This window comes from Ictalurus furcatus, chromosome 8 (assembly GCF_023375685.1).
Source record: "Ictalurus furcatus strain D&B chromosome 8, Billie_1.0, whole genome shotgun sequence".
NCBI lineage: Eukaryota > Metazoa > Chordata > Actinopteri > Siluriformes > Ictaluridae > Ictalurus > Ictalurus furcatus.
This window is the reverse complement of record NC_071262.1, coordinates 31,274,438-31,300,301: the sequence shown is the minus strand read 5'-3', so window position 1 is coordinate 31,300,301 and position 25,864 is coordinate 31,274,438. Positions and strand designations below refer to the sequence as shown.

Genomic DNA, 25,864 nt, shown 5'->3' with positions numbered 1-25,864 from the left:
ATTTGAAATTTACCCCATCGTGATCACGTACCTGCTGTGGGGCAACGAATAGTGCCACAAAAAGATTACCGTTTTGAGCAATAACAAAGCCACAGTTAACGTCATTAACAAAGGTTGATCTGCCGTTCCATTCATTAACCGATTAACTCAGCACCTCATCTAGACATGGGTCATGTATCATTAAAATTTCATTCTTAAAGCACTTACCTCCTAGGTCTAAACAACGATAAAGCTCTCCCATTTCAGATTTCAGGAATTCCATACCCTTTGATCTGAAGCCCATCCATCGAGCACAGCCTGGACCCCATTTCCCAAAGTAGTACTAGACTAAAACCTCTCCTTCTTACGTGGAAGAGGCTCAACATTACATGAGGATGGGGTTGGCTAGAGCCACCTTAAAAGCCCACAACTCTGCCTGGTCATACTTCTCTATGTTCTGCACTGCTTTTGCCTTCCCTCTCTTCCCTCATTTACATTTATCCATTCAGCAGACGCTTTTATCCAAAGCAACTTACAAATGAGGGAATACAAGCAAAGTACTGTGTGCATTCGTTGCCTACAGTTTTAATTCCCATAAAGTACAGCTTCCTTCCATTAAAGCAACCTTAGCATGCATTCACCTCCGTTGCTGGGATCTCAGCACTCCTAGCCTCTTCAAACATCGTTCCATCCACCTACTCCTGAATGGGATTTCAAAGGCTTCCACTACAACCAAAGATAAACATTTACCTCTTACGTTGCCACTTTTACACAAACTGCTGCATCGTTTCAGGCTGGGGGTTTTCGGTTCCTATACAGACACACTCTTAATAATCGCTTTCCTTTAACCGTGCTCACAATCCCACCATGTCCGATATAATTCTAGATAACCATAAATTCACCTTATTTCTAAAACACTCTAAGACCAATCAACTTAACCAAGGTTTCGCCATCATCATATCCCCTATTAATTCTGTCTTCTGTCCTCTCTCGTCCATGTCACAATTAATGAAAACCCGGCTACATGCCGCCCCGATGACCCCTTGATCCTCACTGCCAATGGCAATCCTATGACAGCTCCTGGTTTGCCACCAAACAGAAGCAGCTGTGTCATCTTTGTAGCTTCATTCCGGAAGCTTACACTCCCTACTCTATCAGGATCGGCACAGCCACCACAGCCGTTCCCAAAGTGCCAACTTGTACCCTGAAAGAAATGGGCTGTTGATCTTCAGCAGCTTACAAATGCTATGTCAGACCGAAGACATTACCAATGCTCAAAAACTTTTGAGCTCCACATGAATCAGTTAATTAACGGCTCACAGGGGGTTGCTGGGGTTTAGTCAGATTGCTCTCTTTCTATCCACGTTCGCTCAAGCAGCACAAATCCTTATCGTCAGCTAGCAATCCTGCAGTTGCTCAGCTGATATCCGTATTCACCGCCCTTAGTATAAAATATTTTTTAAGTCATACTCAACTTAATCATGCAGACATTCACTTCATTGTAAACCGAGGTGGCAGCCAGATACACACAGGCTTTAAGTCACAGCTAAATAAGTTCTGGACTCCCAGGTACAGGCACATATAGTCACTCAGGTCACTAGATTTAGTCACACACATCTAGTATCAGTTCAGTAGACTTAAGCCATTTGGCAAAGCAGGCCCAGGCACACAGAGTTAGTATACACTCTGGTATCATGGCTCCCTTGGAGCAGCACACAAGTCTTGGTTGGGGGAGGTGGGGGGTTCACAGGCAGGAATTTAGTACAGCCCGGCTGCTCGGTTTGGGGGTAGGGGGAGTTCCTCCTTCTGTACCTTTCTCATCAGTAGTATGTTTGTCTTATCTCTATGTGTGAGCATGTCTAACAGAGCGAGGCTCTGTACTTGTACTCAACAGTAGCAGATCTACTCCACCAAGACCCAACCTACCTACACTTCATTTCCATCGATAAAAACTGTTAAATTCATTCAGAGAGTTGTCAGGACTTAGCTACTTATCCATCCATCCATCCATCTTCTATACTGCTTATCCTTTTCAGGGTTGCGGGGCAACCTGGAGTCTATCCCAGGGCGCATAGGACACAGGGCGGGGTACACCCTGGACAGGGTGCCAATCCATCGCAGGGTATGAACTACTTATGTGCTAGTTAATGTAAAAATATGAAATAAAATTAAATAAAACAAGAAATTAAAACTTTTTTTACCTTCATTTTTTGAGTCAGCTGATCTTTGAGACATCTGTGTGTCCTCATCCTGTGTGTCCTCATTTAACCCTCTCATGATGTCACAACGCTTTTGCGTTTCTGTTTCATATTTTTGTGTTTTTGTCTCTCGTACACATACAGGGTCTGCGTTTCCAAGGCGACAGAAAGTGAGTCGGCATTAGCACGAGGTAGAAGCAAGAAACTGTGTGTGTGTGCGTGTGTTTGTGTGTGTGTGTGTTTGGGGGGAGGGGTTGAGTACTGTCACTAGATCTTCCTTTCATAAACGATACTTGTATTGTTTTATTGGTTTTATCTCGCTAACAGTTTCACTCTTCTGGGACTCTCTTTTAGATCTGAAGTTGTCACAGAATTTATCATGAACAATTAGTGAGTATAAAAATCTCATTTACACATCGTGTCTTTTAAGACTTTACACGTGACATTATTCACGCAATTATTCTTTATAAGTCAGTTGGAACACGTCACTAACAGGACATGCAAATTACCAGATTGTACAGACATATCACTAATTCTCTTTTTCTTTTTGTCTGTCCTTCTCTTTAACTGTCTCTCTGTCTTTCTCTTTATCTGTCCCTCTGTACTTCTGTTTCTGTCACTCTGTCCTTTATCTCTGACTCTCTATCTTTCTCCTTGTCTGTCTCTCTGTCCTTCTCTTTATTTGTCCCTCTCACCTGTTTCTATGTCCCTCTGTCCTTTATCTCTGACCCTCTATCTTTCTCCTTGTCTGTTTCTCTGTCCTTCTCTCTGTCTTTTTTGAGTCTTATTCAGAGTCAGTGTCTTACTTCCAGTAGTTCTGTCAGTATTTACATGGTGAAAGTTCCTGGTATTCAGAGTCGGGTTACGCAGCAGCTTGTGTATTTCTGAGCTCCACATTCAGATTATTATTATTATTATTAAAATCACCTGTGTGTAGTTCACACCTTTGAGTTAACCAGATTTTTCTTTCTTTTTCTCTTTCTCTCTGTCTTTCTCTGTGTTTCTGCCCCCCATCTCCCCATCTTTCTCTCTGTCTGTCTCTCTCCATCTTTGTCTCTTTTTATCTCTTTGTTTCTCTCTATCTCCCTCCCTCTCTGTCTCGCACTCTTTCTCTCTTTCTCTCTGACTCTCTCTCTCTTTATCTCTCTCTGTAGGGAAATACAGATGTTAATGTCTTTTGTTTGTAATAATTGCACTGACAAAAATGCTGCTCATCAATCAATCATACACACAGAAAAATAAGTCATTTCAATACTGCCATCTCTCTCTCTCTCTCTCTCTCTCTCTCTCATACACACACATATATATACTCTGTGATGGTATCACACACACACACGCACACACACACACGTTTTCCCTTCATTACCCCCTCCCCTACCAGCGGTTGCTATAGTAACAACTGGGTCCCAAATGGCACATTCTAAACCTCTTAAAGCACAAAAAGGTGTTTTGATGAGCGTACAGACAAAAAGCCTCAAAACCACTCACTGTCACACTACACACTACACACACACTCACACACACACTCACACTCACACTGTGTGTGTGACCTCACACTTTGCTTGTTTCACCTTTTACACAAGTAAACATGAATGTGATGTTGATGTTCCTCCTCAGGCTTTTATTGAAGCAGGCCTTGGTGCTAAATGGTGGTGTTTGTTGGTTTATTCTTCATAAGCATCAGACAGTTCTCAAGTTTTCTCCTCATAGCTATTTTTTTTTATTCGTTATTCTATTCAGAGGAAGCATTTTATCTTCAAAGACAGAAACTATGTAATAATCAGTGTAATAGATTACTCAGTAGTAATCAATAGTGCTGGTGGGGTCAACCCATTGGTTCCCAGGGTCCTATTTTCCTTTCCAAAGTTCTCTGTCACCAGTGCATCATGTTTACAAGGTCCTAGACTCCATTTTAAGGACCTGTGTTGCCCATTTTGCCCCATGATTCTCTATTTACAGTGTCCTTTATTCTTAATGTTCTGTGTATAAACGGAACTAAGATCATATCTTTCTGAGTCCTTTATTCCAGAGACCAGTTTTCCTTTATTCCAATGTCCAGTTCCCTTTCAAATGGAATTCCATCTTGCGTTTAGCATAACACTATGGGAGCGCCCTCGCGTGCGACCGGCATCTGAAGCTTGTGTAACATCATGCCTATTTATAGGCCTGCCGTGATCAGGTTACGTGGCAATTTAGCATATATATATATGGCACCTGTGAACTATGCTGTCAGCCTTATTTATTTCAGCGAGACTGCATGTCGGTCGTTTTTGTAACAAAACAAAAAGACACTACTTTTCTCCTCTATATTTTCTCAAAATCTCAGGATTTTTCCATCCCTTTTTAAAAACAAGAAAGAAGAATAAGCAAGAGAGAATTCAGAAAGTGTGTTACACCTTGCTCCCTTTTCTTCACGGGGGAGACAGACACACTTTCTGTGTGAAGTGTTTAGGGATGGAGCATGCTACAGCAGCCCTTGAGAGGTCTGACTGTGAGCATTGTGAACACTTTACAATTAGGCAGCTCCACTTGCAACTCGCTCTCTTCTCGGCAGAAGGGAGATGAGTTTCAGAGCCTTGCGGATCTGGGCCAGCCGCTGCCAAGGCAGCCAGCCGGCTCAGGTCCTGGGGATCTCGTATGGATCTGGAAGAGGAGCTGGAGACGAGCACGGCTCCATCTCTTGCTCTGTCTTCCAGGTCCGGCTCTCCACCTGACTTTGGAGCTTGCGTTGCGACTCGTCCTTCCCCTTTGGAAAGCAAAACACCCTCGCTGACACTGAGGAGTCAGTAGGGGTGCTATTGCACCAAAAACCAAGAGCAGCTCTCAAGCAAATAAAGAGCTGCTTGAGGTGATTACTAGGGCAGTTGAAAAGCTGAATATAGACTGGCCCAGGGAAGAGGAAGTGACTCGTAGCAGGCTGGATGAGTGCTTCCTCTCCAGTAAAAATATCTCCCTCACACTGCAGAAAACTCCACTTTTTTCCAGAAGTGCCTGATGAAATATCACGCTTCTGGGGAAAACCATACACTAGCCGTTTTTATAGTGAGCAGCACAGCTATTTAGCTATGCCAAAGGTGGAGGAGGCACTTGCAAGGCACCTCTCTCCACTGACAGCAAGTAATTTAGGGGGGCCGGCTTTGCCTTCCAAGCCATGTAAGGCCACCTCGGTGTTGGTGGGCAAAGCCTATGCGGCAGCAGGTCTTGCTTGTGGGTCACTGCATACATTGGCAGTGTTGCAGGCCTACCAAGCAGACCTGCTGAGTGAGGGGAGGGAATTGGGCCCAAGGCAATGGCAGAGCTGCGCCGCACCACAGATTTGTCTCTCCGGGTGACCAAGCAAACGGCCTGTAATATCAACCCTTCAATGGGTAGCTTGGTTGAGGCGGAGAGGCACCTATGGCCCAACCTCTCAGAGATGGAGGACAAAGATAAAGTCTCCTTGCTGGACGCCCCTGTTAAACCATCTGGCCTATTTGGCACTGTTAATGCCATTGCCGACAGGTTTCGTGAGGCAAAACAGCAAACAGCGGTGCTCAGCCAGTTCCTTCCTCGTCGTGTCAACTTCGCCCGAGCATCCATGAGACAAGCCCGGGCCAGTGCTAGTGCAAGGGAGGCACAGAAAGTGAGTGTGGCGGCCTGCCTCCCCCCGCGGAGAACCAGGGGGACCGGGCGGCTACAGCCGCAGCCTGCAAACAGGCCTGATCTTTGAATGATCATAAAAGCAAAGCAGGCAAGGAAGGAATGGTCCTGATGGGCCATTGAGGGACGTATCAGGGGACATGAGGTTGTTAGGGCAGATAGCCCCCAGTGCTACTGTAGGGCCTCCTCTAGCCAAGGCCATCCCAAGTTTTCAGCCTTCTCTGGTCAGCAAGCTGTCACAGGGCAACGAAAATCTGATGCTTTCCCTCCAACAGAATGTGGAAAAATTAACATCATGGAAAGACCATCTGGCAGCGTGGAAACTACTGCCAAATGTGTTTCCATGGGTCCTGTCTACCATAGAAAGGGGTTACCGGGTCCAGTTCAGAGGTTAACCCCCCCGGTTCAGATGTGTGCTCACCACAGTAGTCAGCACAGAGCAGAGCCCGACTTTAACACAGGAAGTAAAATCTCTCTTGGACAAAGGATTTTACAGCTGTTATTTCCTGGTCCGCAAAAAAGATGGGTGTATGCGGCCAATTTTAGATCTGCGTCATCTGAATTGTACTCTTCAGACATACAGGTTCAAGATGCTGACGCTCAAACTTATCGTGCCACAGATTCAGTTTGAGGACTGGTTTGTGACGATAGATCTGAAAGATGCATATTTCCACATAGGAATATCGCCCAATCACAGGAAGTTCCTGAGGGTTGCGTTTGGAGGCAATGCATACCAACATCGGGTTCTTCCCTTCAGGCTAGCTTTATTCCCTAGCAGCTTCACAGAGTGCATGGATGCTGCTCTGGCTCCCTTGTGACTCCAGGGCATCCGTGTACTAAACTACCTGGATGACTGGTTAATTCTAGCATGATTCAGGGAACTGGCACTTCAACCTTGAGATGTTGTTCTCGCCCACGTGAAGAGCTTGGGGCTCAGGTTGAACCTTGAGAAAAGTATGCTTCCTCCAGTGCAGATGACAACTTTTCAGTAGGTTATATGGGATTCTACTACATCGAGGGTGTTTCTATCCCCAACATGCGTAGGATCAATCCTATCAACATTGAGCAAGAAGACAAAGCTGAGTCTGGGCATCCCTTCCAGTCTCTAAGAGAGACTGTTGGGCCTTATGGCAGCAGCAGCATACCATTGGACATATTGCACATGAGACCGTTTCAGTGGTGGCTGAAAATTCGGGGGTTTCATCCGAGGATGAAACCTCTGAGAGTAATCAGTTTCACGCGGCGATGACTACGTGCTCTGAGTATTTGGAAGCGTCCCCAGTTTTTAGCCTCGGGTCACACTCTAGGGGCGTTGCCTTATCGTAAGACAGTAATGAGAGACGCCTCCCTCCTGGGCTGGGGTGCGGTCTTAGATGGCTGTCCAGCTCATGGTCTTTGGAGGGGCCCTCATCTGGAGTTGCATATAAATCACCTAGAGATGTAGGCCGTATTCCTAGCACTGACGTTCTTTCTTCCTCAATTGAGAGGTCACAGACAACACAGTGATGGTCTCATATATCAACCACCAGGGAGGGTTACATTCATGCCCCCTGTTCAGGCAGGTGCAGCTAATCCTTCTCTGTGTAGAGGGAAAGTTCTTGTCAGTGAGTGAAATGTACATTCCAGGCAGCCAGAATGTGGGGGAAGACATCCTGTCAAGGTAAGGGCTGAGGCCTGGGGGTTGAAGGCTCCATACACAGAGGGTGGAGTCCATATGGCAGAGGTTCAGACTAGAAGAAGTGGATGTGTTTGCCTCAGAGGAAACAATACACTGCCCGCTGTGGTTCGCCCTCACTCCTCCTGCACCATCGGGGCTGGATGATATGGTGCACATGTGGTCAAGGTCACATCTATGTGCTTTTCCCCCAATCACTCTGCTCCCACAAGTTCTAGTGAGAGTTCACCAAGACTGTCTATGTCTGCTGCTAGTAGCACCTTATTGGCCAGCTCGAATATGGTTCTCAGAGATAATTTCCCTGCTAGACGGCACTCCTTGGGAGATTCCCATCCACAGGGATCTACTGTCTCAAGCCGGAGGGCTGATTTAACACCCTTGGCCGGAACTATGGAAACTATGGGTCTGGCCCCTGAGGGTCACCAGCTCATAGATTCTGGTCTCACAACTGAGGTTGTAGAGATCATGTTGAACACTAGAGCACCATCCATAAGGAAATTGTATGCGCTCAAATTGCAGCTTTTTGTCTTGTGGTGTGAGGAACATCAGCTAGACCCAGTGAACTGCACAATAGCTACAGTCCCAGAGTTCCTACAAGGACGTTTCTCAGTGGGGTTGGCACCTTCTACAATCAGGGTTTACGTGGCTGCCATTTCGGTCAGCCACGCCCCTGTTGATGGAGCCTCTGTGGGGCAAAATCCTCTAACTTCGAGGTTTATGCATGGTTTCAGGTGGCTGAGGCCCATCTGCAGGCCACGCATGCCTTCCTGGGACCTTTCTTTGGTCCTGGAAGGTCTGTCAGGGACCCAATTTGAGTCAGCCTCTGAGAAGCTTCTGACTCTAAAGGTAGCTCTTCTGCTGGCTCCGACATCTCTCAAGCGTGTAGGAGATCTACAGGCTCTCTCTGTTGCCCCTTTAAGGGCTCTCTGTACTTACGTCCACTGCTCCGGCCAGTGGCGTAAGTCGGAGCAGCTGCTGGTCGGCTTTGGCAGCGACAGTAGAGGTGATGCTGTGTGGAAGCAGCGCATCTCTAATTGGATAGTGGAAGCTATCTCTATTGCTTACGAGGCGCATGGTCTCGCTACGCCTCTGGGCATAAGGGCTCATTCCACTAGGGGGGTCAAAGGGGTATCCTTACAGGATGTTTGTGCTGCTGAAGGGTGGTCTATGCCACGCGCATTCATTCGATTTTACAGCCTGGATATTCATTCCGCCCCGGGCTCAAGTGTCTTGCAGTGACCCTCGGGCTTGGGTCTTTTTGAATAGGCCGTACCCTCGGTATGACAGAGTGGATATTCTTGTTCCCATAATGTTATGCTAAATGCAGTGTGGAGTTCCCTTTGAAAGGGAACATCTGGGTTACGCATGTTATCCTGTTCCCTGAGAAGGTAACGAGACGTTGCGTAGCTTTGTCATACCGGGGTAGGCCTGTGAATTGCGTCTTTGCTTCAGATAATAGAGGCTAACACCACGGTTCACAGCTGCCATATATATATATATATCACGTGACGCGCTTAACTGTCACGTCACCTGATCACGGCAGGCCTATAAATAGGCATGATTTCACACAAGCTTCAGATGCCGGTCGCGCGAGGGCGCTCCCATAGTGTTATGCTAAATACAACGTCTCATTCCCTCCTCCGGGAACAGGGTTACACACGTAAACCAGACGTTTTCCTTTATTCCAGTGTCCAGGTTTCCTTTATTCCAGTGACCAGTTTTCCTTTATCCCAGAGTCCAGTTTTCCTTTATTCCAGTGTCCAGTTTTCCAGAGTCCTTTGTTTACAGGTACTGTTCTTGCCTGGGTTCTGTATTCCAGTGTCCAGTTTTCCTTTGTTTCCAGGATCCTGTATTCCAGCGTATGGTTTTGTGGCCACAGTGTAATTTTAGTTTCTTCTCTCTCTGTCTCTCTCTTGCTTTCTATCTTTCTCCCCTTATCTTCTACTCTGTCACTTATTGTGCCCATTGTCCTGTTTAGTAGTTACTGTACTGTCTTTTATTGTTTGCACACTTTGCATGTGCACTTTATGTAGAATGTGTAGGTCTCATTGAGTTCTGTGTCGTCTCATGTATCCTGTGTTTATATATTTCTGTAAAGCTGCTTTGAGACAATGTCCATTATTAAAAGCGCTATACAAATAAAACTGAATTGAATTGAATTGGTGTGTTGTTTTATGTAGCACCGTGGTCCTGGATGAACGTTGTTTAATTTCACAATGTACTGTACCAGCTGTATATGGTTGAAATGACACTTGAAATGACACTCTATTTCTGTGTCATTTCCTCAGTCTCTCTCTCTCTCTCTCTCTCTCTCATATATATATACTGTAATACATCTGTCTGTCTGTTTCTCTCTCTCTCTCTCTCTCTCTCTCTCCTCTCCATGTAATAGTCATGTCTGTCTCAGACATCATGTCCATCTGGCATGTCATGTACTTTTTTATTTCCTCTTCTGTCTATCTCTCTGTCTCTCATCCTCTCTGCAGTGTGTCATGATGGATGTGAGGCAGATTCTCCTCTACCTCCCATGTGTTGTGAAGCCCAATGACGGATTGACTTCATCTGGACATCACAAACAGAGACATTTAACACACCGTTTAACCTCGCCTCTCCTGAACAGATCAAAGTTACCAGATTTTTTTATGTAGCATGTAAAGAACACTTTTTACCTGTGAAATAAGCTATTCTGACTCGTCTGACGGTACGAACAAGCTGTTTATCTTTTCATGATGAACTCTATTCACTCACTTTTCAGTTTGCATATTCACACAGAGACTGATATTTGTTAAGAAGGTGCAGCGGTACAGATATCATGAGTTATTATATTAATGTGGTTCATTTGTAATCATTTTTAATATATTTAAATGGTTAGCGTTTTCTTTATTGTAATTTTATGAAAGGTTGTCTAAACTTTCTTTTCCTTTATTTTTGTCTTTCTTCTTCGTTTTTTTCTTTCTTTTTTCTTTTCTTTTTTCATTTTCATTCTTCTTTTCTTCCCTTTAATTAGTTTTTTTATTGCTTTCTTTTCATTTATTTTTTGTTTCTTTATTTCTTTCCATCTCGTTGTATCTTTCCTCATCTTTCTTTAATATTTGTATTACTTTCTTTCATTTTTCTTTCTTTCTTTATTTCTTACATACTTTTGAACTTTTTACTTTATTTCTATATATCCTGCCCATTCTATCTTTTATTGTTACCTTCTATTTCTGTTTTCCTTCTTTTTTAAATTCTCATCGTTTTCTTTTTCTTTACTTCTACTGTATAAAAGTGTTCTCTCGACTTCTGAACAGTGACGATGTTTTGTGTTTACTTTCCCACACTTAAAACACAAACTTAATTGCAATTTAAAGTTTATACTCTAGCTGCTAGCTATGTGTCTGTATCTTTGCACAGCTAACACACCTCCCTGTGTGACTGTGTGTTTTAATGAGTCACAGGTTAGTTAGCATGTCTCTCATTTCTCATGTGTTTCCGAAGGACAGGACAGGACAGGACGTTGAATTCTCATGAGTGGACTTCAAACAGACATTTTGAATGTTTTCGTCATCAAAGTGGCGCGACAGAGACGGGCATCATAACGACTCAGGTGCAGATGGAGAGAAGTGAACTCCTTCATGATCACACGTCTTTCTCATCAAACATTAAACACACACATTTATTTTCATGCTTTAAACTGTCCTGCTTTTAACACTTAGCTGTCCATCATTCTCCATCACCATGGCAACACCTGTCAAATCCTGCAGTGTGAGAGGTCTATACATTTATTTCCGTATGTTCCATGAGCTCATCTCATCACACGTGTGGAAATCGTCATACCTGTGTTAATTGTCAAACATCATACAATCATGGCTGTAAATCTTTCTTTCGTTCTATCTTTCTTTCTTTCTTTCCATTCTGGGTTGTGTTAACCCTGATGCAGCACTGTTCCTGGTTTGGTCCACAGGGTTTGAAGTGTCCATGTTGAGTATTTTGGTGTTCTCCACCCTGACAGTAATACGTTTAAAACCAGGAGGCTAGATGTAGCTGCAGGGGAGGAGAGAGAGAAAGAGTGCAGAGGGAGAAAGGGATGGGTGTGATGGAGGGAGGCGTGATTAATGACTCCAGACTGCCGAGGAGCAGCAGGTGATAACCAACCAATCACTTTCCAACCGGGCTAAAAGAAATCACAGCTGAGTCAAGTGGAGTTTTCACTGAGATCCAAGTCACTGCTGAGAACTTCAATGCTAAAAATACTGATAATCCCTGATCCTGGATCTGTTCTCCAAACTAAACTCAATCCTGTCTCTACTAAAACTACTGATAATCCCTGATCCTGGATCTGTTCTCCAAACTAAACTCAATCCTGTCTCTACTAAAACTACTGATAATCCCTGATCCTGGATCTGTTATCCAAACTAAACTCACACCTGTCTCTACTAAAACTACTGATAATCCCTGATCCTGGATCTGTTATCCAAACTAAACTCACACCTGTCTCTACTAAAACTACTGATAATCCCTGATCCTGGATCTGTATGCTGTCATGGCTGATTATTTTATGGTAAAAAAAATAAACTGCTGCTTGTGGTCCTGAGCTCATTACTCACCCTCGTTGTGTGTCGTGTTCCAGCGGTAATGTTCTGTTATAAACCCTGCATCATTAAACACACACACACACACACACACACACACACACATACACACACATACACACATACACACACAGGTGAGAACATGAGAACATCAGCATAAACATCATCTGCTCTCACCATGTGTCTTCATTCTGTTTAATGGATTAATAAATCCATAAACACATTTACATCATCCACCTCGGCACTAACCTCCATCTGTATTTCTTTCTTTCTTTTTGATATATTTCTTCCTGTCCTCTTTTTTTGTTTTATCTTTTCATCCTGTATGTTCTTCCTCGTTTATTTTTTATATTTTACATTTTTTCGCCTTTTCTTACTTTCTTTTGGTTATTATTTGTATTATTTATTTTGTTGGGTGTTTTACAGATGTTCTCTGCGTCACAAACAGAGCTGAGTGTTCTGTTCTGACTTCTGAGCTGTAGTCATTTACTGCTTTTATCACAGGAGAAACAACACCACAGCTCTGTTTATGTTCATTTGTAAAACACCCAACTAATCACTGGACTGGACTCACACACCAACTGTACACCTGCACCAACATGATAGACCAGAGTTCTTCAAATCTGGCCCTCAACGTCCACTGTCCTGCAGAATTTAGCTCCAATGCTAATGAAACACACCTGAACATGCTAACCAAGGTCTTCGTTATTACTAGTAAATTACAGGCAGGTAAGTTTGGAAGATGGAGCTGAGCTCTGCAGATCTGAAGAACCCTGTGATAGATCACGCTTCACAGTTGCTAATATCAAATCTAGTAATATTTAGACCTCATTGACAAGCATAAGCTATTGTATGTCAAACACAAACATAATTACTGTGAAATACTGTTTATTTTTATTATTTGTTATTCTTATATTACATCTGTTCATTTCTCAAAATGCATGAATAAAGTAGGCTTTTCCCCAGATTTCTACGCGCCCTAGCTCTGTAACCAGTGGAATCTCAAACTCACATTTATTACAGCAGAATGCTGCTATAGAGGACTTATTTCTGTGAAAATTTCAGGTTCATGTCCGGTCCTCCACCAGAGATATTCAACCCACACTTGAGTGGAATTTTAAAAAATTGCACTTTCTCGCCCACATCAAAAACAAATATGATAAGTCTTAAACCTGAAATGTTCTGCATGCACACTATACTTACCCAGATAGCCCTAAAAAATTAATAATTAAGACTGTAACTCATCCCCTTCCCATTATAAACTGACTCTAAATGTGGAACTGTGCGCAATCTTGAGCATTACATTTGGACTTAAGTTCTAAGATTAAGGAACATGAATGTGTAAATCACAATAAAAATGTTTATATATGATCATGTACCTCGTAACGTGCTCTAGAGATCAGCTTTTGTTCCAAGGAGCTAGGACCATCCTGAACCGAGATATTGAGGTTTCCGTAAACAGCTGTATAACTTAAATTTGTTGTGTGCCATTACACAAAGACGGCCGTCGTAGTTCAATCAAGTTGTTTTTTTTTTATAATAAAACTGGTGGTTTTGTAATGCCAATACACAGAGGTAATCACTCACAAAAACATTAGAAAAATTAAAAACGGTCAAGCGACCTGTACTGGACCTCTTGAGATGGAGTGACCCTAACAGCACTTCCTGTAGGGTGTGTGAGTTACTGAATGTGATGGAGAGATTACAACACAGCAAAAAATACTCCTTTTTTTGTGTTATTTACAATCTCAGGGGTTTAAATCGAGAAAGTTAGCACAGAACCCGTTCTCTAATGAGAACGTGCAGGAAGATGAAGAAGAATGGAAGGCCAGGAAGGAACATGTGATTTCAAAAAGTCCAACAGCGCTTGCTCTGATTTAAATGAAACCAAATGACCTGCTTAGAGTGTTTAAGACTATTTACTTGCTAATGTACTTGTGAGAATTTATGGACTGTCGTTCAGGGAGAGTTACAGTGCAGCGCTAACGTTTTATCTTTAAGGTTAAATTACATTTGGGATGTCGGACCGGCCCGGTTTAAAATCCCTAACCGAATAACGCTGCGTCTGAAGCCTGGCGGATGCATTAGCCGTAATTACGCTGGCAGTGACAAATCTGCGTCTAACAATGTGCTAATTTATTTCTCCAAAGAGCGCCGGTTGTTAGCGTGTGATAAAAACGCGAGCTGACAGGACGCTCCGGAGGCGGCGGCGTGTCCAAACTCTCTGCGCTTCATTCACAATAACTCTACTCACTTTTCATTTTTACTATAATGTATCCTTGTATCTAGATGTTTTTTTTTTTCTCTTGGATGTGTCAAAAATCTGCTGGAATTTTTATACAATTTAGACATCTGTTATTAAAATACTGCTAAAAATCAGCGACATGAAAAACAATTTTAAATCCATTGCAGTATAGATCTGCAGAAATGAATCACTAATGTTTAGCATTAAAAGTCAGAATCACAGAAATCCACTTCCACGTCCTCATTCGAACATGTTTTTGTGTTTATAAAAGTTGCACATAGCCGATCCTCCATCGTCCTTCACCACGTTCATGGTCCATTTTTATTTATTTATTTATTTATGTATTTATTTATTTATTTATTTATTTTGAACACCAGGTTCACGAGTTAACACACTGGGGATGTTTCTCAATACAACACAACCCAGAGCTTTGTTTAGCATAGGTTTGATTAGCAGTTGATGCTAAACGTAATTACAGTCACATGTAGTACTGTAGTAATTATTTACCAACACGTCTGAGGGAAATGTTGACGTTCCTGATGGTTCTGTGTTGTTTTCATTCTCACTATACACAAATTGTCTGTTTATAAGATCCATCAGCTATGTGCTAGCCAGATTATTCATGAATTAATTAAATTGTTTGTTTATTTGTTTGTTTGTTTGTTCGGCTGGTTGGTTTTGTTTGCTTGTTTACCTTTTTTCTTTTTTTCCATTTTTGCTTACTTACATAATTTTGTTTGTTTCTTTCTTTAATTCATATTTTTTTCTCTTCCGTCTTTCTTTCAATAACCTTGATCACTACAGAAACATAGAAAAATACTAATTGTGTTGTGATTGTCCCGTGCATTCTTCTACAAGTCAGTCAATTCCCGGAGCATTTTTGCTGAAGCTGCAGAACTTCTGGAGACCCGGTTACTTTTGTCCTGTGAGGTTTAACTTTCTTTTTTTTTTTTTTTGCCGAGTATTTGTCAGAAAATCTACATGTACAATAATGATATAAATGTTGCAGCGCTGGCCTGAGGACATGGAGGCGTTTTTAATTTGCATATTCATGAACATCCATAGATACTTGAATTCATTATGAGGGTAAATGTGTAGGGATGTTCCTATGTTTAGCTCTTTATTGGGCATAGCATATTAAACTGTATTTTTAGTGGTTTAAATGACATCTCCAGGGGTTCCGTTTTTTTTTTCTTGTACATCATGTGGACAGATTTTGACAGATCTATTAATTAAAAAAGAGTGAGAGAAATCGTCAGGCTGGTTGGATATAATTATTTACATATATTTATGAAATATATTATTTCTGGTGAGTTAACAGTTTATAAAAACTCAGTATTGTAAGTGTTTGACTTGACTTGACTTCTCTGTTGTGTTACACTTCTTTCCTCGTCCTGTTTCTCTCCTGCTGTAAATCTCCCCCTGAATTCTCTCCTAGATTCAGATTTGATCAGCGTAATGTAAAATAACTACATCTCACTGCACTCTTGACCCTTCAATGAAATATTAATAGCTAGACCACTGTGAATGATAAATGTTTTGATTGCTTAAATAGGAACTCGGCTCCATTTTTCCTATATGTGATGTCATTCTGGACTAAATTATAGATAAAGCTGAATTATTAGCTAAGCTAAATATTGAAAAATCCATGCAGCCCCTGTGGACGTCCTTAAGCTCAAGACCCAAATGGTTTAATATGCAGAATGTTAATTAAAAGTGCCCTCGCAGGTTCACGGCGATAATCAGATGTGTATTTTTATGATGTATCCGGGTTAAACGCCCTGAGGGAGGGGGAAAAAATAATCACTGAACATTAAAAGTTTTCTTGTAAAAGTTCTCCAACCTACACTGAGGTAATCAATCAGAACACATAAAAAACTCAGAGCTTTTGTTTTGTATCAGTCAGCCAATCAGAGAGCTGGATGTCTCATGTTACAGGAAGTCATGGAGGTTTTCAGTCTATTGTGGGTGTGGCTTGTGCAGATTTATTATTTTTTCAAATGTAAACTGAATGCAGGCAGGAATGATCTAACAAACCCCTAAAGAACCTTTAAACAACCCATTTTTAAAAGAATGTAGGAAATGAAATGTCATGAAATGGATTTTTTCTTTCTTTCTTTATTTATTTATCCCTAACACTCTTAGAACATTTAGAACACCTAAGTTAAGTTTTGTTCAGTTTTCTTTCTTGGTGAACCCATAAAGGTTCTATGTAGATCTTTTTAGGAACGTAAGAACCCTTGCTCTTCTAACAAACATTTAAAGAACACTTGAAGTTTAGGGATTAGGAGTTGGAATTCTGTTGAAATAGATTTTCTCTACATTCTTAAAAAAAATGTAGAGCCCTCAAGTGGTTTTCAGCTGTCCATCTGTAGAACCGTAAAGGTTCTCTGTAGATCTTTCTTTCAAAGCTAAGAACCCTTAAAGAGCACATCCCCAAGTCTTTTACTCTGTTTATAGTTACAATTAATCTTGTGTTGCAAAACAAGTTAGTTCCAGCATGCTGAGCAGTTATTCCAACAGATGTGTTAGCATAAAGTAAAGTTTAAGCTTGACAGATGACAGTGTTTTGATGAGAAAGTTTCACCCGTTAATGTGAAGTGGTCTACAAAACAAAGTTTAAACAGAGATGCCACATTAAAATCATCTGAGTTAAATTAATTAAAGAAAAGTTCTCACCTTAAATTAAACAGCTCTGTAATGACAGTTATGCTGCGTTCGGTACAACGGGGGATCTCAGTATTTTCCCGACTTGGGACTTGCTACGTCTCACTTCAGAGCATTTACACAACCTCAGCTGCCCGAGGCAAAATAAAAAATCAGACATGCAGAGAAAGCTAGCACTAATTACACTGCCATGTGAATATTAAAAAGCTTTTAAACAAATTTCACATTTTTACACAAAAACAAGGAAGAGTTAAGAAGTGCAGAAGAAAGTTCTACATTACATCACTGTAGTTTAGGTATAGAACATCATTCTAAAGAACATCATCCTAAAGAACATCATCTCAAAGAACATCATCTCAAAGAACATCATCCTAAAGAACATCATCTTAAAGAACATCATCTTAAAGAACATCATCTTAAAGAACATCATCCTAAAGAACATCATCTTAAAGAACATCATCTTAAAGAACATCATCCTAACGAACATCATCCTAAAGAACATCATCCTAAAGAACATCATCTTAAAGAACATCATCCTAAAGAACATCATCTTAAAGAACATCATCCTAACGAACATCATCCTAAAGAACATCATCTTAAAGAACATCATCCTAAAGAACATCATCTTAAAGAACATCATCCTAAAGAACATCATCCTAAAGAACATCATCTTAAAGAACATCATCCTAAAGAACATCATCTTAAAGAACATCATCCTAAAGAACATCATCCTAAAGAACATCATCTTAAAGAACATCATCCTAAAGAACATCATCTTAAAGAACATCATCCTAAAGAACATCATCTTAAAGAACATCATCTTAAAGAACATCATCCTAATGAACATCATCCTAAAGAACATCATCCTAACGAACATCATCCTAACGAACATCATCCTAAAGAACATCATCTCAAAGAACATCATCTCAAAGAACATCATCCTAAAGAACATCATCTCAAAGAACATCATCCTAAAGAACATCATCTCAAAGAACATCATCTCAAAGAACATCATCTCAAAGAACATCATCCTAAAGAACATCATCCTAAAGAACATCATCTTAAAGAACATCATCCTAACGAACATCATCCTAACGAACATCATCCTAAAGAACATCATCCTAACGAACATCATCTTAAAGAACATCATCTTAAAGAACATCATCCTAACGAACATCATCCTAAAGAACATCATCTTAAAGAACATCATCCTAACGAACATCATCCTAAAGAACATCATCTTAAAGAACATCATCCTAACGAACATCATCCTAAAGAACATCATCTTAAAGAACATCATCCTAAAGAACATCATCTTAAAGAACATCATCCTAACGAACATCATCCTAAAGAACATCATCCTAAAGAACATCATCTTAAAGAACATCATCTTAAAGAACATCATCCTAAAGAACATCATCTTAAAGAACATCATCCTAACGAACATCATCCTAACGAACATCATCCTAAAGAACATCATCTTAAAGAACATCATCCTAACGAACATCATCCTAAAGAACATCATCTTAAAGAACATCATCCTAAAGAACATCATCTTAAAGAACATCATCCTAACGAACATCATTCTAAAGAACATCATCTCAAAAATCTTGTTCTTAAAGAACATCCTCCTAAAGAATACAATCTAGAAGTATATTATCCTAAAGAATGTCATCCTCTTGTTAAGATTGCCGTCATGTTGACGTTCAGTTCAGAAACGTTTGGGCTCTTGAAGAACTCTGACTTTCTAAGCACATGCTTAGAAAATACTATCACAGTTCTGTGTAGAACCCTACCATAAAGTGTTCCCTAAGTAGATGCTTTGTTTGGATTCTAAAAACCCCTTAATTATCTAACAAACCTGAAGAACCCTTGAAGAACATTTTTTCGAAGACTTACAAGATAATGTTCAAAATAAATTGTTCTGAAACTCAGAACATTTAGAACTATAAGTTAATGGTTCTTTAGTTGTCCCTATTGGAGACCCCATAATGGTTCTATGTAGATATTTTTTGGAAGCTAAGAACCATTAATAATCTAACAAACAGTTAAAGAACCACTGTAGACGCCTTTCTTTCAAAGACTGTAGGAATTACAGAGTCATGTCCTGGCCTTTTAGAAAATGTAGAACCCTTAACCTTCTTGGAGACCCCATAAAGGTTCTGTGTAGATCCCAACACTCGAGTGTTTCCCTTTATTATCTAACAAACCATTAAAGAACCATTTTCTTCTAAAAGCGTGCACACTCTGAAACGTTCCACTTAGCCTTCAACGCTACAATAAACAGAAAGAAAATACAAATAGAAAATATTCTGCTCTGTCAAGTGCTACAAATCTACAGCTTCAAAGCTTCTTTCTCTTCCACCTCCTCTCTCTCTCACTCTCTCTCTCTCACTCTCTGTCCTCCTCTCTTTCTTCCTCTCCCTCTCTCTCTCTCTCCCCGTGATCCCTGTTCTCGAGCTCTGTTCATTCCTCAGCCTCAGCGTGTCTAATTGAAGCTCGGCCTTCGACTCAGCGTGTTCATTAAGGTGAGCGAGTGGCTGAATGAGGAAGGAAAAAAGATGAGCTCTGATCCTCTCAGGGACAAATGGCAAATATTTGAATGAGAATCTCTTTTACATTCGTCCGCCAGAGAAAGAAAAAAGAACGAGAGAGAAAGAGAGATAAAGAGACAGACAGAGAGGTGAGAGAGAAAGACAAATAGAGAGTTTAGACAGACAGACACAGAGAGAGAGAGAGAGAGAGAGAGAGAGAGAGAGAGAAATACCTTATTATACAGTTAAAGCCAGTTATCTGTCCAAAAAATAAATAAATATACAAATGAATTGTAAATCATAGAGTCATTTAAACCTCATACGGCTCCGCCTTCGAACTTTAGGCCAAACCTCCTACCACTGATGCTGAATAGTCTCACAAGCCAGACCTCCAGCCTTTATTAAAGAGTCTGGTACATTTTGTCTCGAAATATGCTGAAGACCCGCCTACTTTTACTGAAAATGGTCATGTGACTTTGAAATAACCCTTTCAAAAAACATGAGATGCTACGTATGTGGGCGGAGCCTCTGAAGCTGATTCCCATGTGGTGATTTATCTAAACATCAAGAACTCCTGAGAACCCTACATTGTGTAACAGTGTTGATTTGGGTTCTGCGGGTGGTGGAAGTGAACTCGGAGGCTCGGTGAGACAGCGGGTCGTTTCGGTTTCTCACAGCTCCAAGTTCTTGGTTCAGTCCTGACCTCTTTCAGAATTTTTTTTTCTTAAGGTTCCTCAGGTTTCATCTGACGAGCTAATTATTCAGCTTAATTATTGTTGGCTAAATCAACAGTAACACCTCCACTCTTCACAAGAATACTTTCTCCTCGTAGCTGCTGTGCAAAATGAAAGAAGCAGACTGCACACAGCAAACACGTCTCGGCTGATCGACTACATTTGGAGTTCATTTTCGGCTGAACTGCTCCTTTAACAGCTCTGTGTTTGGATTGAATTCTGCTTCTCTTGTAAGTCGTTTTGGATGAAAGAATCTGCCAAGTGAATAAATGTACGCAGGAGAAGGCTAACCTGCAATAATCGCAGTAATACACAATAACAACAGAACGGCGAGGTGCGGGAATCATCGATCACCTCAACAGATAACAGCACAGCATAAATGAATCCACCACACACACACACCCACACACACACACTCACATACACATACACCCACACACTCACACACACACACACACACACACACACTCAGAGAGATGTATGGACCTGCATTAGTATTCAAGTGCTCTTCAATAGAGATGTTTATTCAGTACGGTTATTGAACACTTGAGCTGTCAAATTCCCTTAAAGCCCATGTCAATTTATTTTCCATAGATTCTTACTGTTAGATGAATCTTCTGTAGCGAGTTTACCTAAAGGCTTTTCTAGCACTAGCACTGCTGATGAGGTGTTAACGTTGGAGATGCATCTGTCAATCACTGCACTCTCAGACACGCCCACAACGTTAAAGAGCAGGAGAACATTTTAAGAAGTAAAATTCAGGAGAACATTTTCCGTTCTAGTTTTTAGTTATAATGAATTTGCAGTTATGGAGAAATATTTCTTGTTTCTCATTTTTGTATTGATGGAGTATGTAAAACTGAATTACACTGTAATCGATGACCTGAGATCAGCGTAAACAGGGTTACTGTTTAAAACTGAAAAATGTTCTAATGGAAGCAGGATGAGGTAGAAACATCGGCAAGGAGTCTGGAGACGGTGCTCTAGTCGGTAATAATCATCTATTTGTAAATATGACATGGTATTTAAATAATAATTACTAATACTTAGCTAAGACGTTAGCATAGAAACGGTCTGCAACTTGATGTTACTCTTTGTGGAAGTTGGATCAACACATTCAGAGTCGACCATTTTCCGAGGATTTAGAGTCAGCCATGTTGGAGAGCTGGGAAACTGGTTGTATTGTGACATCTCTACTGACCCCTAGTGGCAGAAGATGTTTTCCTGCAACAAGCACGAGAAGGTATTTATCCAAAAAGCTTAAGAAACGCGTATGTTTTTTTCAGTAGTTAAATTAGTAACACGTGGAATTGTTTTTCCTTTGAAACATTTGGAACGCAAAATGTGAAAATCAGATTAATTCTGACTGCCGTGTTGAACAATAAGCAGTGAACACATGAGGTTATGGCTCTCACGTCGATGTTTTCAAAGACATGTTTGGAAAATAAAATCATAAAAATGTGCGGATCTTATAAACGTGATGGCTCAGATCTCACGCCTCGGCTTTTAGCTTCCATTTCTGATTATCACAGCGATTGTGCACAATCACCACCTGCATCAGGAACCAGAGTGCACCTGAGTGTAAGCATGTGTAAGTCTATGATTGCGCACACACACACACACACACACACGCACGCACACACACACACACGCACACACACACACTTCCCCTCCTGTGTAATATGATATGTGCTGGGCAGATACATTAGGCAGCTCGGCAGTAATGTTCCAAGTTGAAGAGGTTTTTTTTTTTTCCATACACAAGCCATAAAAAGTGATTTTAAAGCAGTATTTATTTATTTATTTTGTACATATCAGTAGCGCCACATTGCCCCCTTTTGGCAGCATGGGATAAAAACACGACATGAAAAATGAGCCTTTTAAAACTGATTAGTTTTTGAGCTCACTCTACCAGGAGCCAGTTTTTCAGAAGATCCACGAAAAGGTGTAAAAAGTCCTGTAGCAGATTTCAGATGACATGATGCACCTCCATGTGGCCATGTGTTTTGTTGTTGTTGTTTTAATGAAAGATAAATCTGTGGATTGTGAAGCCATAATTATACATTGGTTATTAAATTGTAATAACTTATACTACAACAATCTTACAATCTTATACAGCCAAGTAAACTGTACATCATCCAAATAATGTAATAAATAATTATTAAACACGGTGTGTTACTGTTATTTTACACTTACGTTATAGCAGCTATAAACACTCGTTCCCTCACCATCCTCTCTCTCCATTCTCTCTTTCTCTATTCTCTCTCTTTATTCTCTCTCTTTATTCTCTCCTTATTATCCCTCTCTATTCTCTCTCTCTTTATTCTCTCTCTCTATTCTCTCTCTCTGTTCTCTCTCTATTCTCTCTCTTTATTCTCTCGCTCTATTCTCTCTCTTTATTCTCTCTCTTTATTCTCTCTCTATTCTCTCTTTATTCTCTCTCTCTATTCTCTCTCTTTATTCTCTCTTGTTGTGTGTGTTGGTGTGAAACAGTAGTGAAGTGTAAACTCTGTGATGAAGATGTTGAAAATTTAAAGTTCCAGCTTTACCTCTGACTGTTACACAGCGCTGACACTGGAGACTCCTTCCTTACACGCTACATAAATGATAGAAAACTTCACCACATCAGTGAGTACACACCTGTTTTAATCCGTGTGTGTGGAGAGTCCACCACAAACGTCCCGTTGAATGAGTTAGGGCTCGTTATTGTAGATGATTTAGAATTAGAGATTAAGATTGAGGGTTAGAGTGTAAAGTTTAGATCTATGTTAGAATTAGAGTTTAGCATTATGGATAAGGGATTATGTTTATCATTTAGGGGTTAGAGATAAAGTTCCGGGGTTAGATGGGATTAGGGATTTAGGGTTAGAGAGAACGATTGAAAGGTTTAAGGTTCTGGCTGGGTTTGGGATTAGGGAACAGTTTTTACAGGCTTAAAATAAGGTTTAGGGTTACAGTGGGTTGGAATTGGATTTAAGCACTAAAGAGTTAAAATTATATCATTGTTTAAGGTTAGAATTAGAGTTTAGGGTTTAGAGTTTAAGATCTAAGATCTGTCATTAAGTGTTAAATATTGCAGGTTGGTTAAGATTAGGGTTCAGGGTCAGAGATTAAGATTTAGGGTTAAGAGTTTAAGGCTTTGAGTTAGTGTTTCGGGTTACAGTAAAGTTTGGATTCCGGGTTTAGTGTTTATAGTTTGAGTTTAAGATTTAGGGATACTTCAAATTGGAATTAGGATTAAGTGCTAAACGTTTATATTTAAATGAAGGGTTAACGTTTATGGGTGGGTTTAAAATTTGGGGTTAGTCAGAGTGAGAATTTAAGGGCTAAGGCTAAAGGCTAGTGTTAAAGTTTAGAGATGATAGTTGACAGTGTTATGTATTGATCTCACAATGATGTGAAAAATAAAGAGAGCAGAATATTCCGATAATTTTCAGTTTAATATTCGGGTTTTAAACACTCTTCCTGTGTCAGTGTTCAATAAAAGACCATAGAATAGAATGAGATGTGGAGAAAACAGCTGCTGGTTGTGAGCTGAGAGTTTTATTCATAACCGTAAACTGATGAGTCCATGAATAAAAGTTTGTTTTGAAGTGTGCACTAGTTTAATTTGAGCACACGACTTGGTCTACGCGCCCGACTGATCGCTGTCAAACACTCCGAGGCTTTAATACACACTCTTCCTGACATTTTACGGATATCGCCATTATAAACTCGTCCAATTTGACTGACATCGTTCACTGGCGCTGGATTGCATCATGTTCGCATTATGGTCCCCTATATTACTGCGAGACAGTATTTAAATGGAACATAGCCGGGGGAGATCGCATAATCAAGCGCACATAGAGTGCTGACTGCGGCACAAACTTCAACTGCCTATCAAATTTCTGTTCGATTCTTTCACTTACTTTTTCTGCTCATTTTTTTTCCACTAAGCTTAGCAAATAGTTAGTTAGCAGCTAATTAGGAAGAGCGATGTGAAGCCCTGCGGCATTTCCCAAAGAAACGCTTCAGTGAAAATGTAAATGCATACAATTTATCTCTGCTTAGCACAAGTGTAGTCAATCAGACAAGACATGTTTGGTTTGGTGTTCGCGCCGTCTGCAAGGCTAATGGTGCTAATAAGTAATGGAAGAAATGAGATTCCCAAATCTTTAAATACTCATTTTGGAGAAAAGTTAAACAACAGATTGTGTAAAATCATAGATGTAGTGTACAACGGTTAACTCTAACCTATAAACATCACTTCCTGCTGTCTACTACGATTCAAAGTTTATTGCACCGTTGTGGGTGGGGCCTACAGGGCGGGGCCTAGGGGGCGGAGTGAAGCCAAACTGCACAGAGGGACAAAGCGATTTTATTTGTCCATGATTGCCCAGCGGTCTAGCGTTCAGCCACATGGTGAGCTTTAGTTCATGTTTACAATGACAGGAAGTCCCACCATGTCCTAAACATCAAACTGAAAACAGGTGAGAATAATAGGACCAATCAGAAAATCTGTACTTCTAAATACTGAACCATTGAATACTAAAGAGATCAGAGTTAGAGTTAGTGGAAGGGGGAAAGTTTAAAGTTTAGAGTGGGGATGAGGGTTTAGAATATCTTTATTGTCATCATACAAGAAAAATGGAGTTTGAGCACCAAGCTGCTGAGTTTGATTGCACAATCATCCTGGATGGATGAGATCTACAGGATCCATTTTACTGGTTAAGATTTTAAAATTAGAATGAAGGTTTAAAAGTTAGTTAGGTGAAGGGTTTAGAGTTAAAAGTTAAGGTGAGAGTTCGGTTCAGTTTAGGGTTTAAAAATTGACGAGTTTTACTCGGTGTGATTCCAGCGGTGTGTTTTAATATTATTCCTCATCACACCGTACAGCTGAATCTCAAAAAATGAGAATATCGTGGAAAAGTTCCGTTTTTTTTTTCCATAATTTAATTCAAAAAGTGGAATTTCAATATATTCTAGATTCATTACACATAAAGTGAAATATTTCCAGCCTTTTTTGCTTTAATCTCGATGAGTATGGTTTACAGCTCATGGAAATCAAAAATCCAGCATCTCAAAATATTAGAATAAAGAATTTATAATACAGAAATGTTGACCTTCTGAAAAGCATACTTCTTTATGCGCTCAATACCTTCTCAGGGCTGCTTTTGCAGGAATTTCTGCATCAGTGCGGCGTGGCATGGAGGCGATCAGCCTGTGGCACTGCTGAGGTGTTCTGGAAGCCCAGGTTGCTTTGATAGCGGTCTTCAGCTCGTCTGTATCGTCGGGTCTGGTGTCTCTCGTAGATTCTCAATGGGGTTCGGGTCAGGCGAGTCGGCTGGACGATCAATCACAGTAACACCACGGTCAGTAAACCGGTTACTAGAAGTTTTGGCGCTGTGGGCAGGTGCCGAGTCCTGCTGGAAAAGGAAATCAGCATCTCCATAAAGCTCGTCAGCAGATGAAGCATGAAGTATCTAAAATCTCCTGGTAGACGCTGCATGGACTCTCGACTTGAGAAAACACAGTGGACCAACACCAGGAGATGACATGGCAACCCAAATCATCACTGACTGTGGAAACCATTTACTTCCCCATGATTGTGGTTGTGTACTGAACCAGACTGAGAGATTAAAG

At 40.8% G+C, this 25,864-nt stretch overlaps 2 protein-coding genes across 2 annotated transcripts in view; one reads left to right on the top strand and one right to left on the bottom strand.

The window, feature by feature from the left end:
* Window positions 1-2,351, top strand: part of LOC128612060 (ice nucleation protein-like) — a 24,788-nt gene extending 22,437 nt beyond the window's left edge. The window contains exon 3 of the mRNA XM_053631964.1: window positions 2,322-2,351. Coding sequence (XP_053487939.1) covers window positions 2,322-2,351 — 30 coding nt within the window. The remainder of the gene's footprint in view (window positions 1-2,321) is intronic.
* lect2.1 (leukocyte cell derived chemotaxin 2, tandem duplicate 1) overlaps window positions 1-25,864 on the bottom strand; it is a 355,685-nt gene that overhangs the window by 260,121 nt on the left and 69,700 nt on the right. The gene's annotated exons all lie outside the window — the stretch shown is intronic.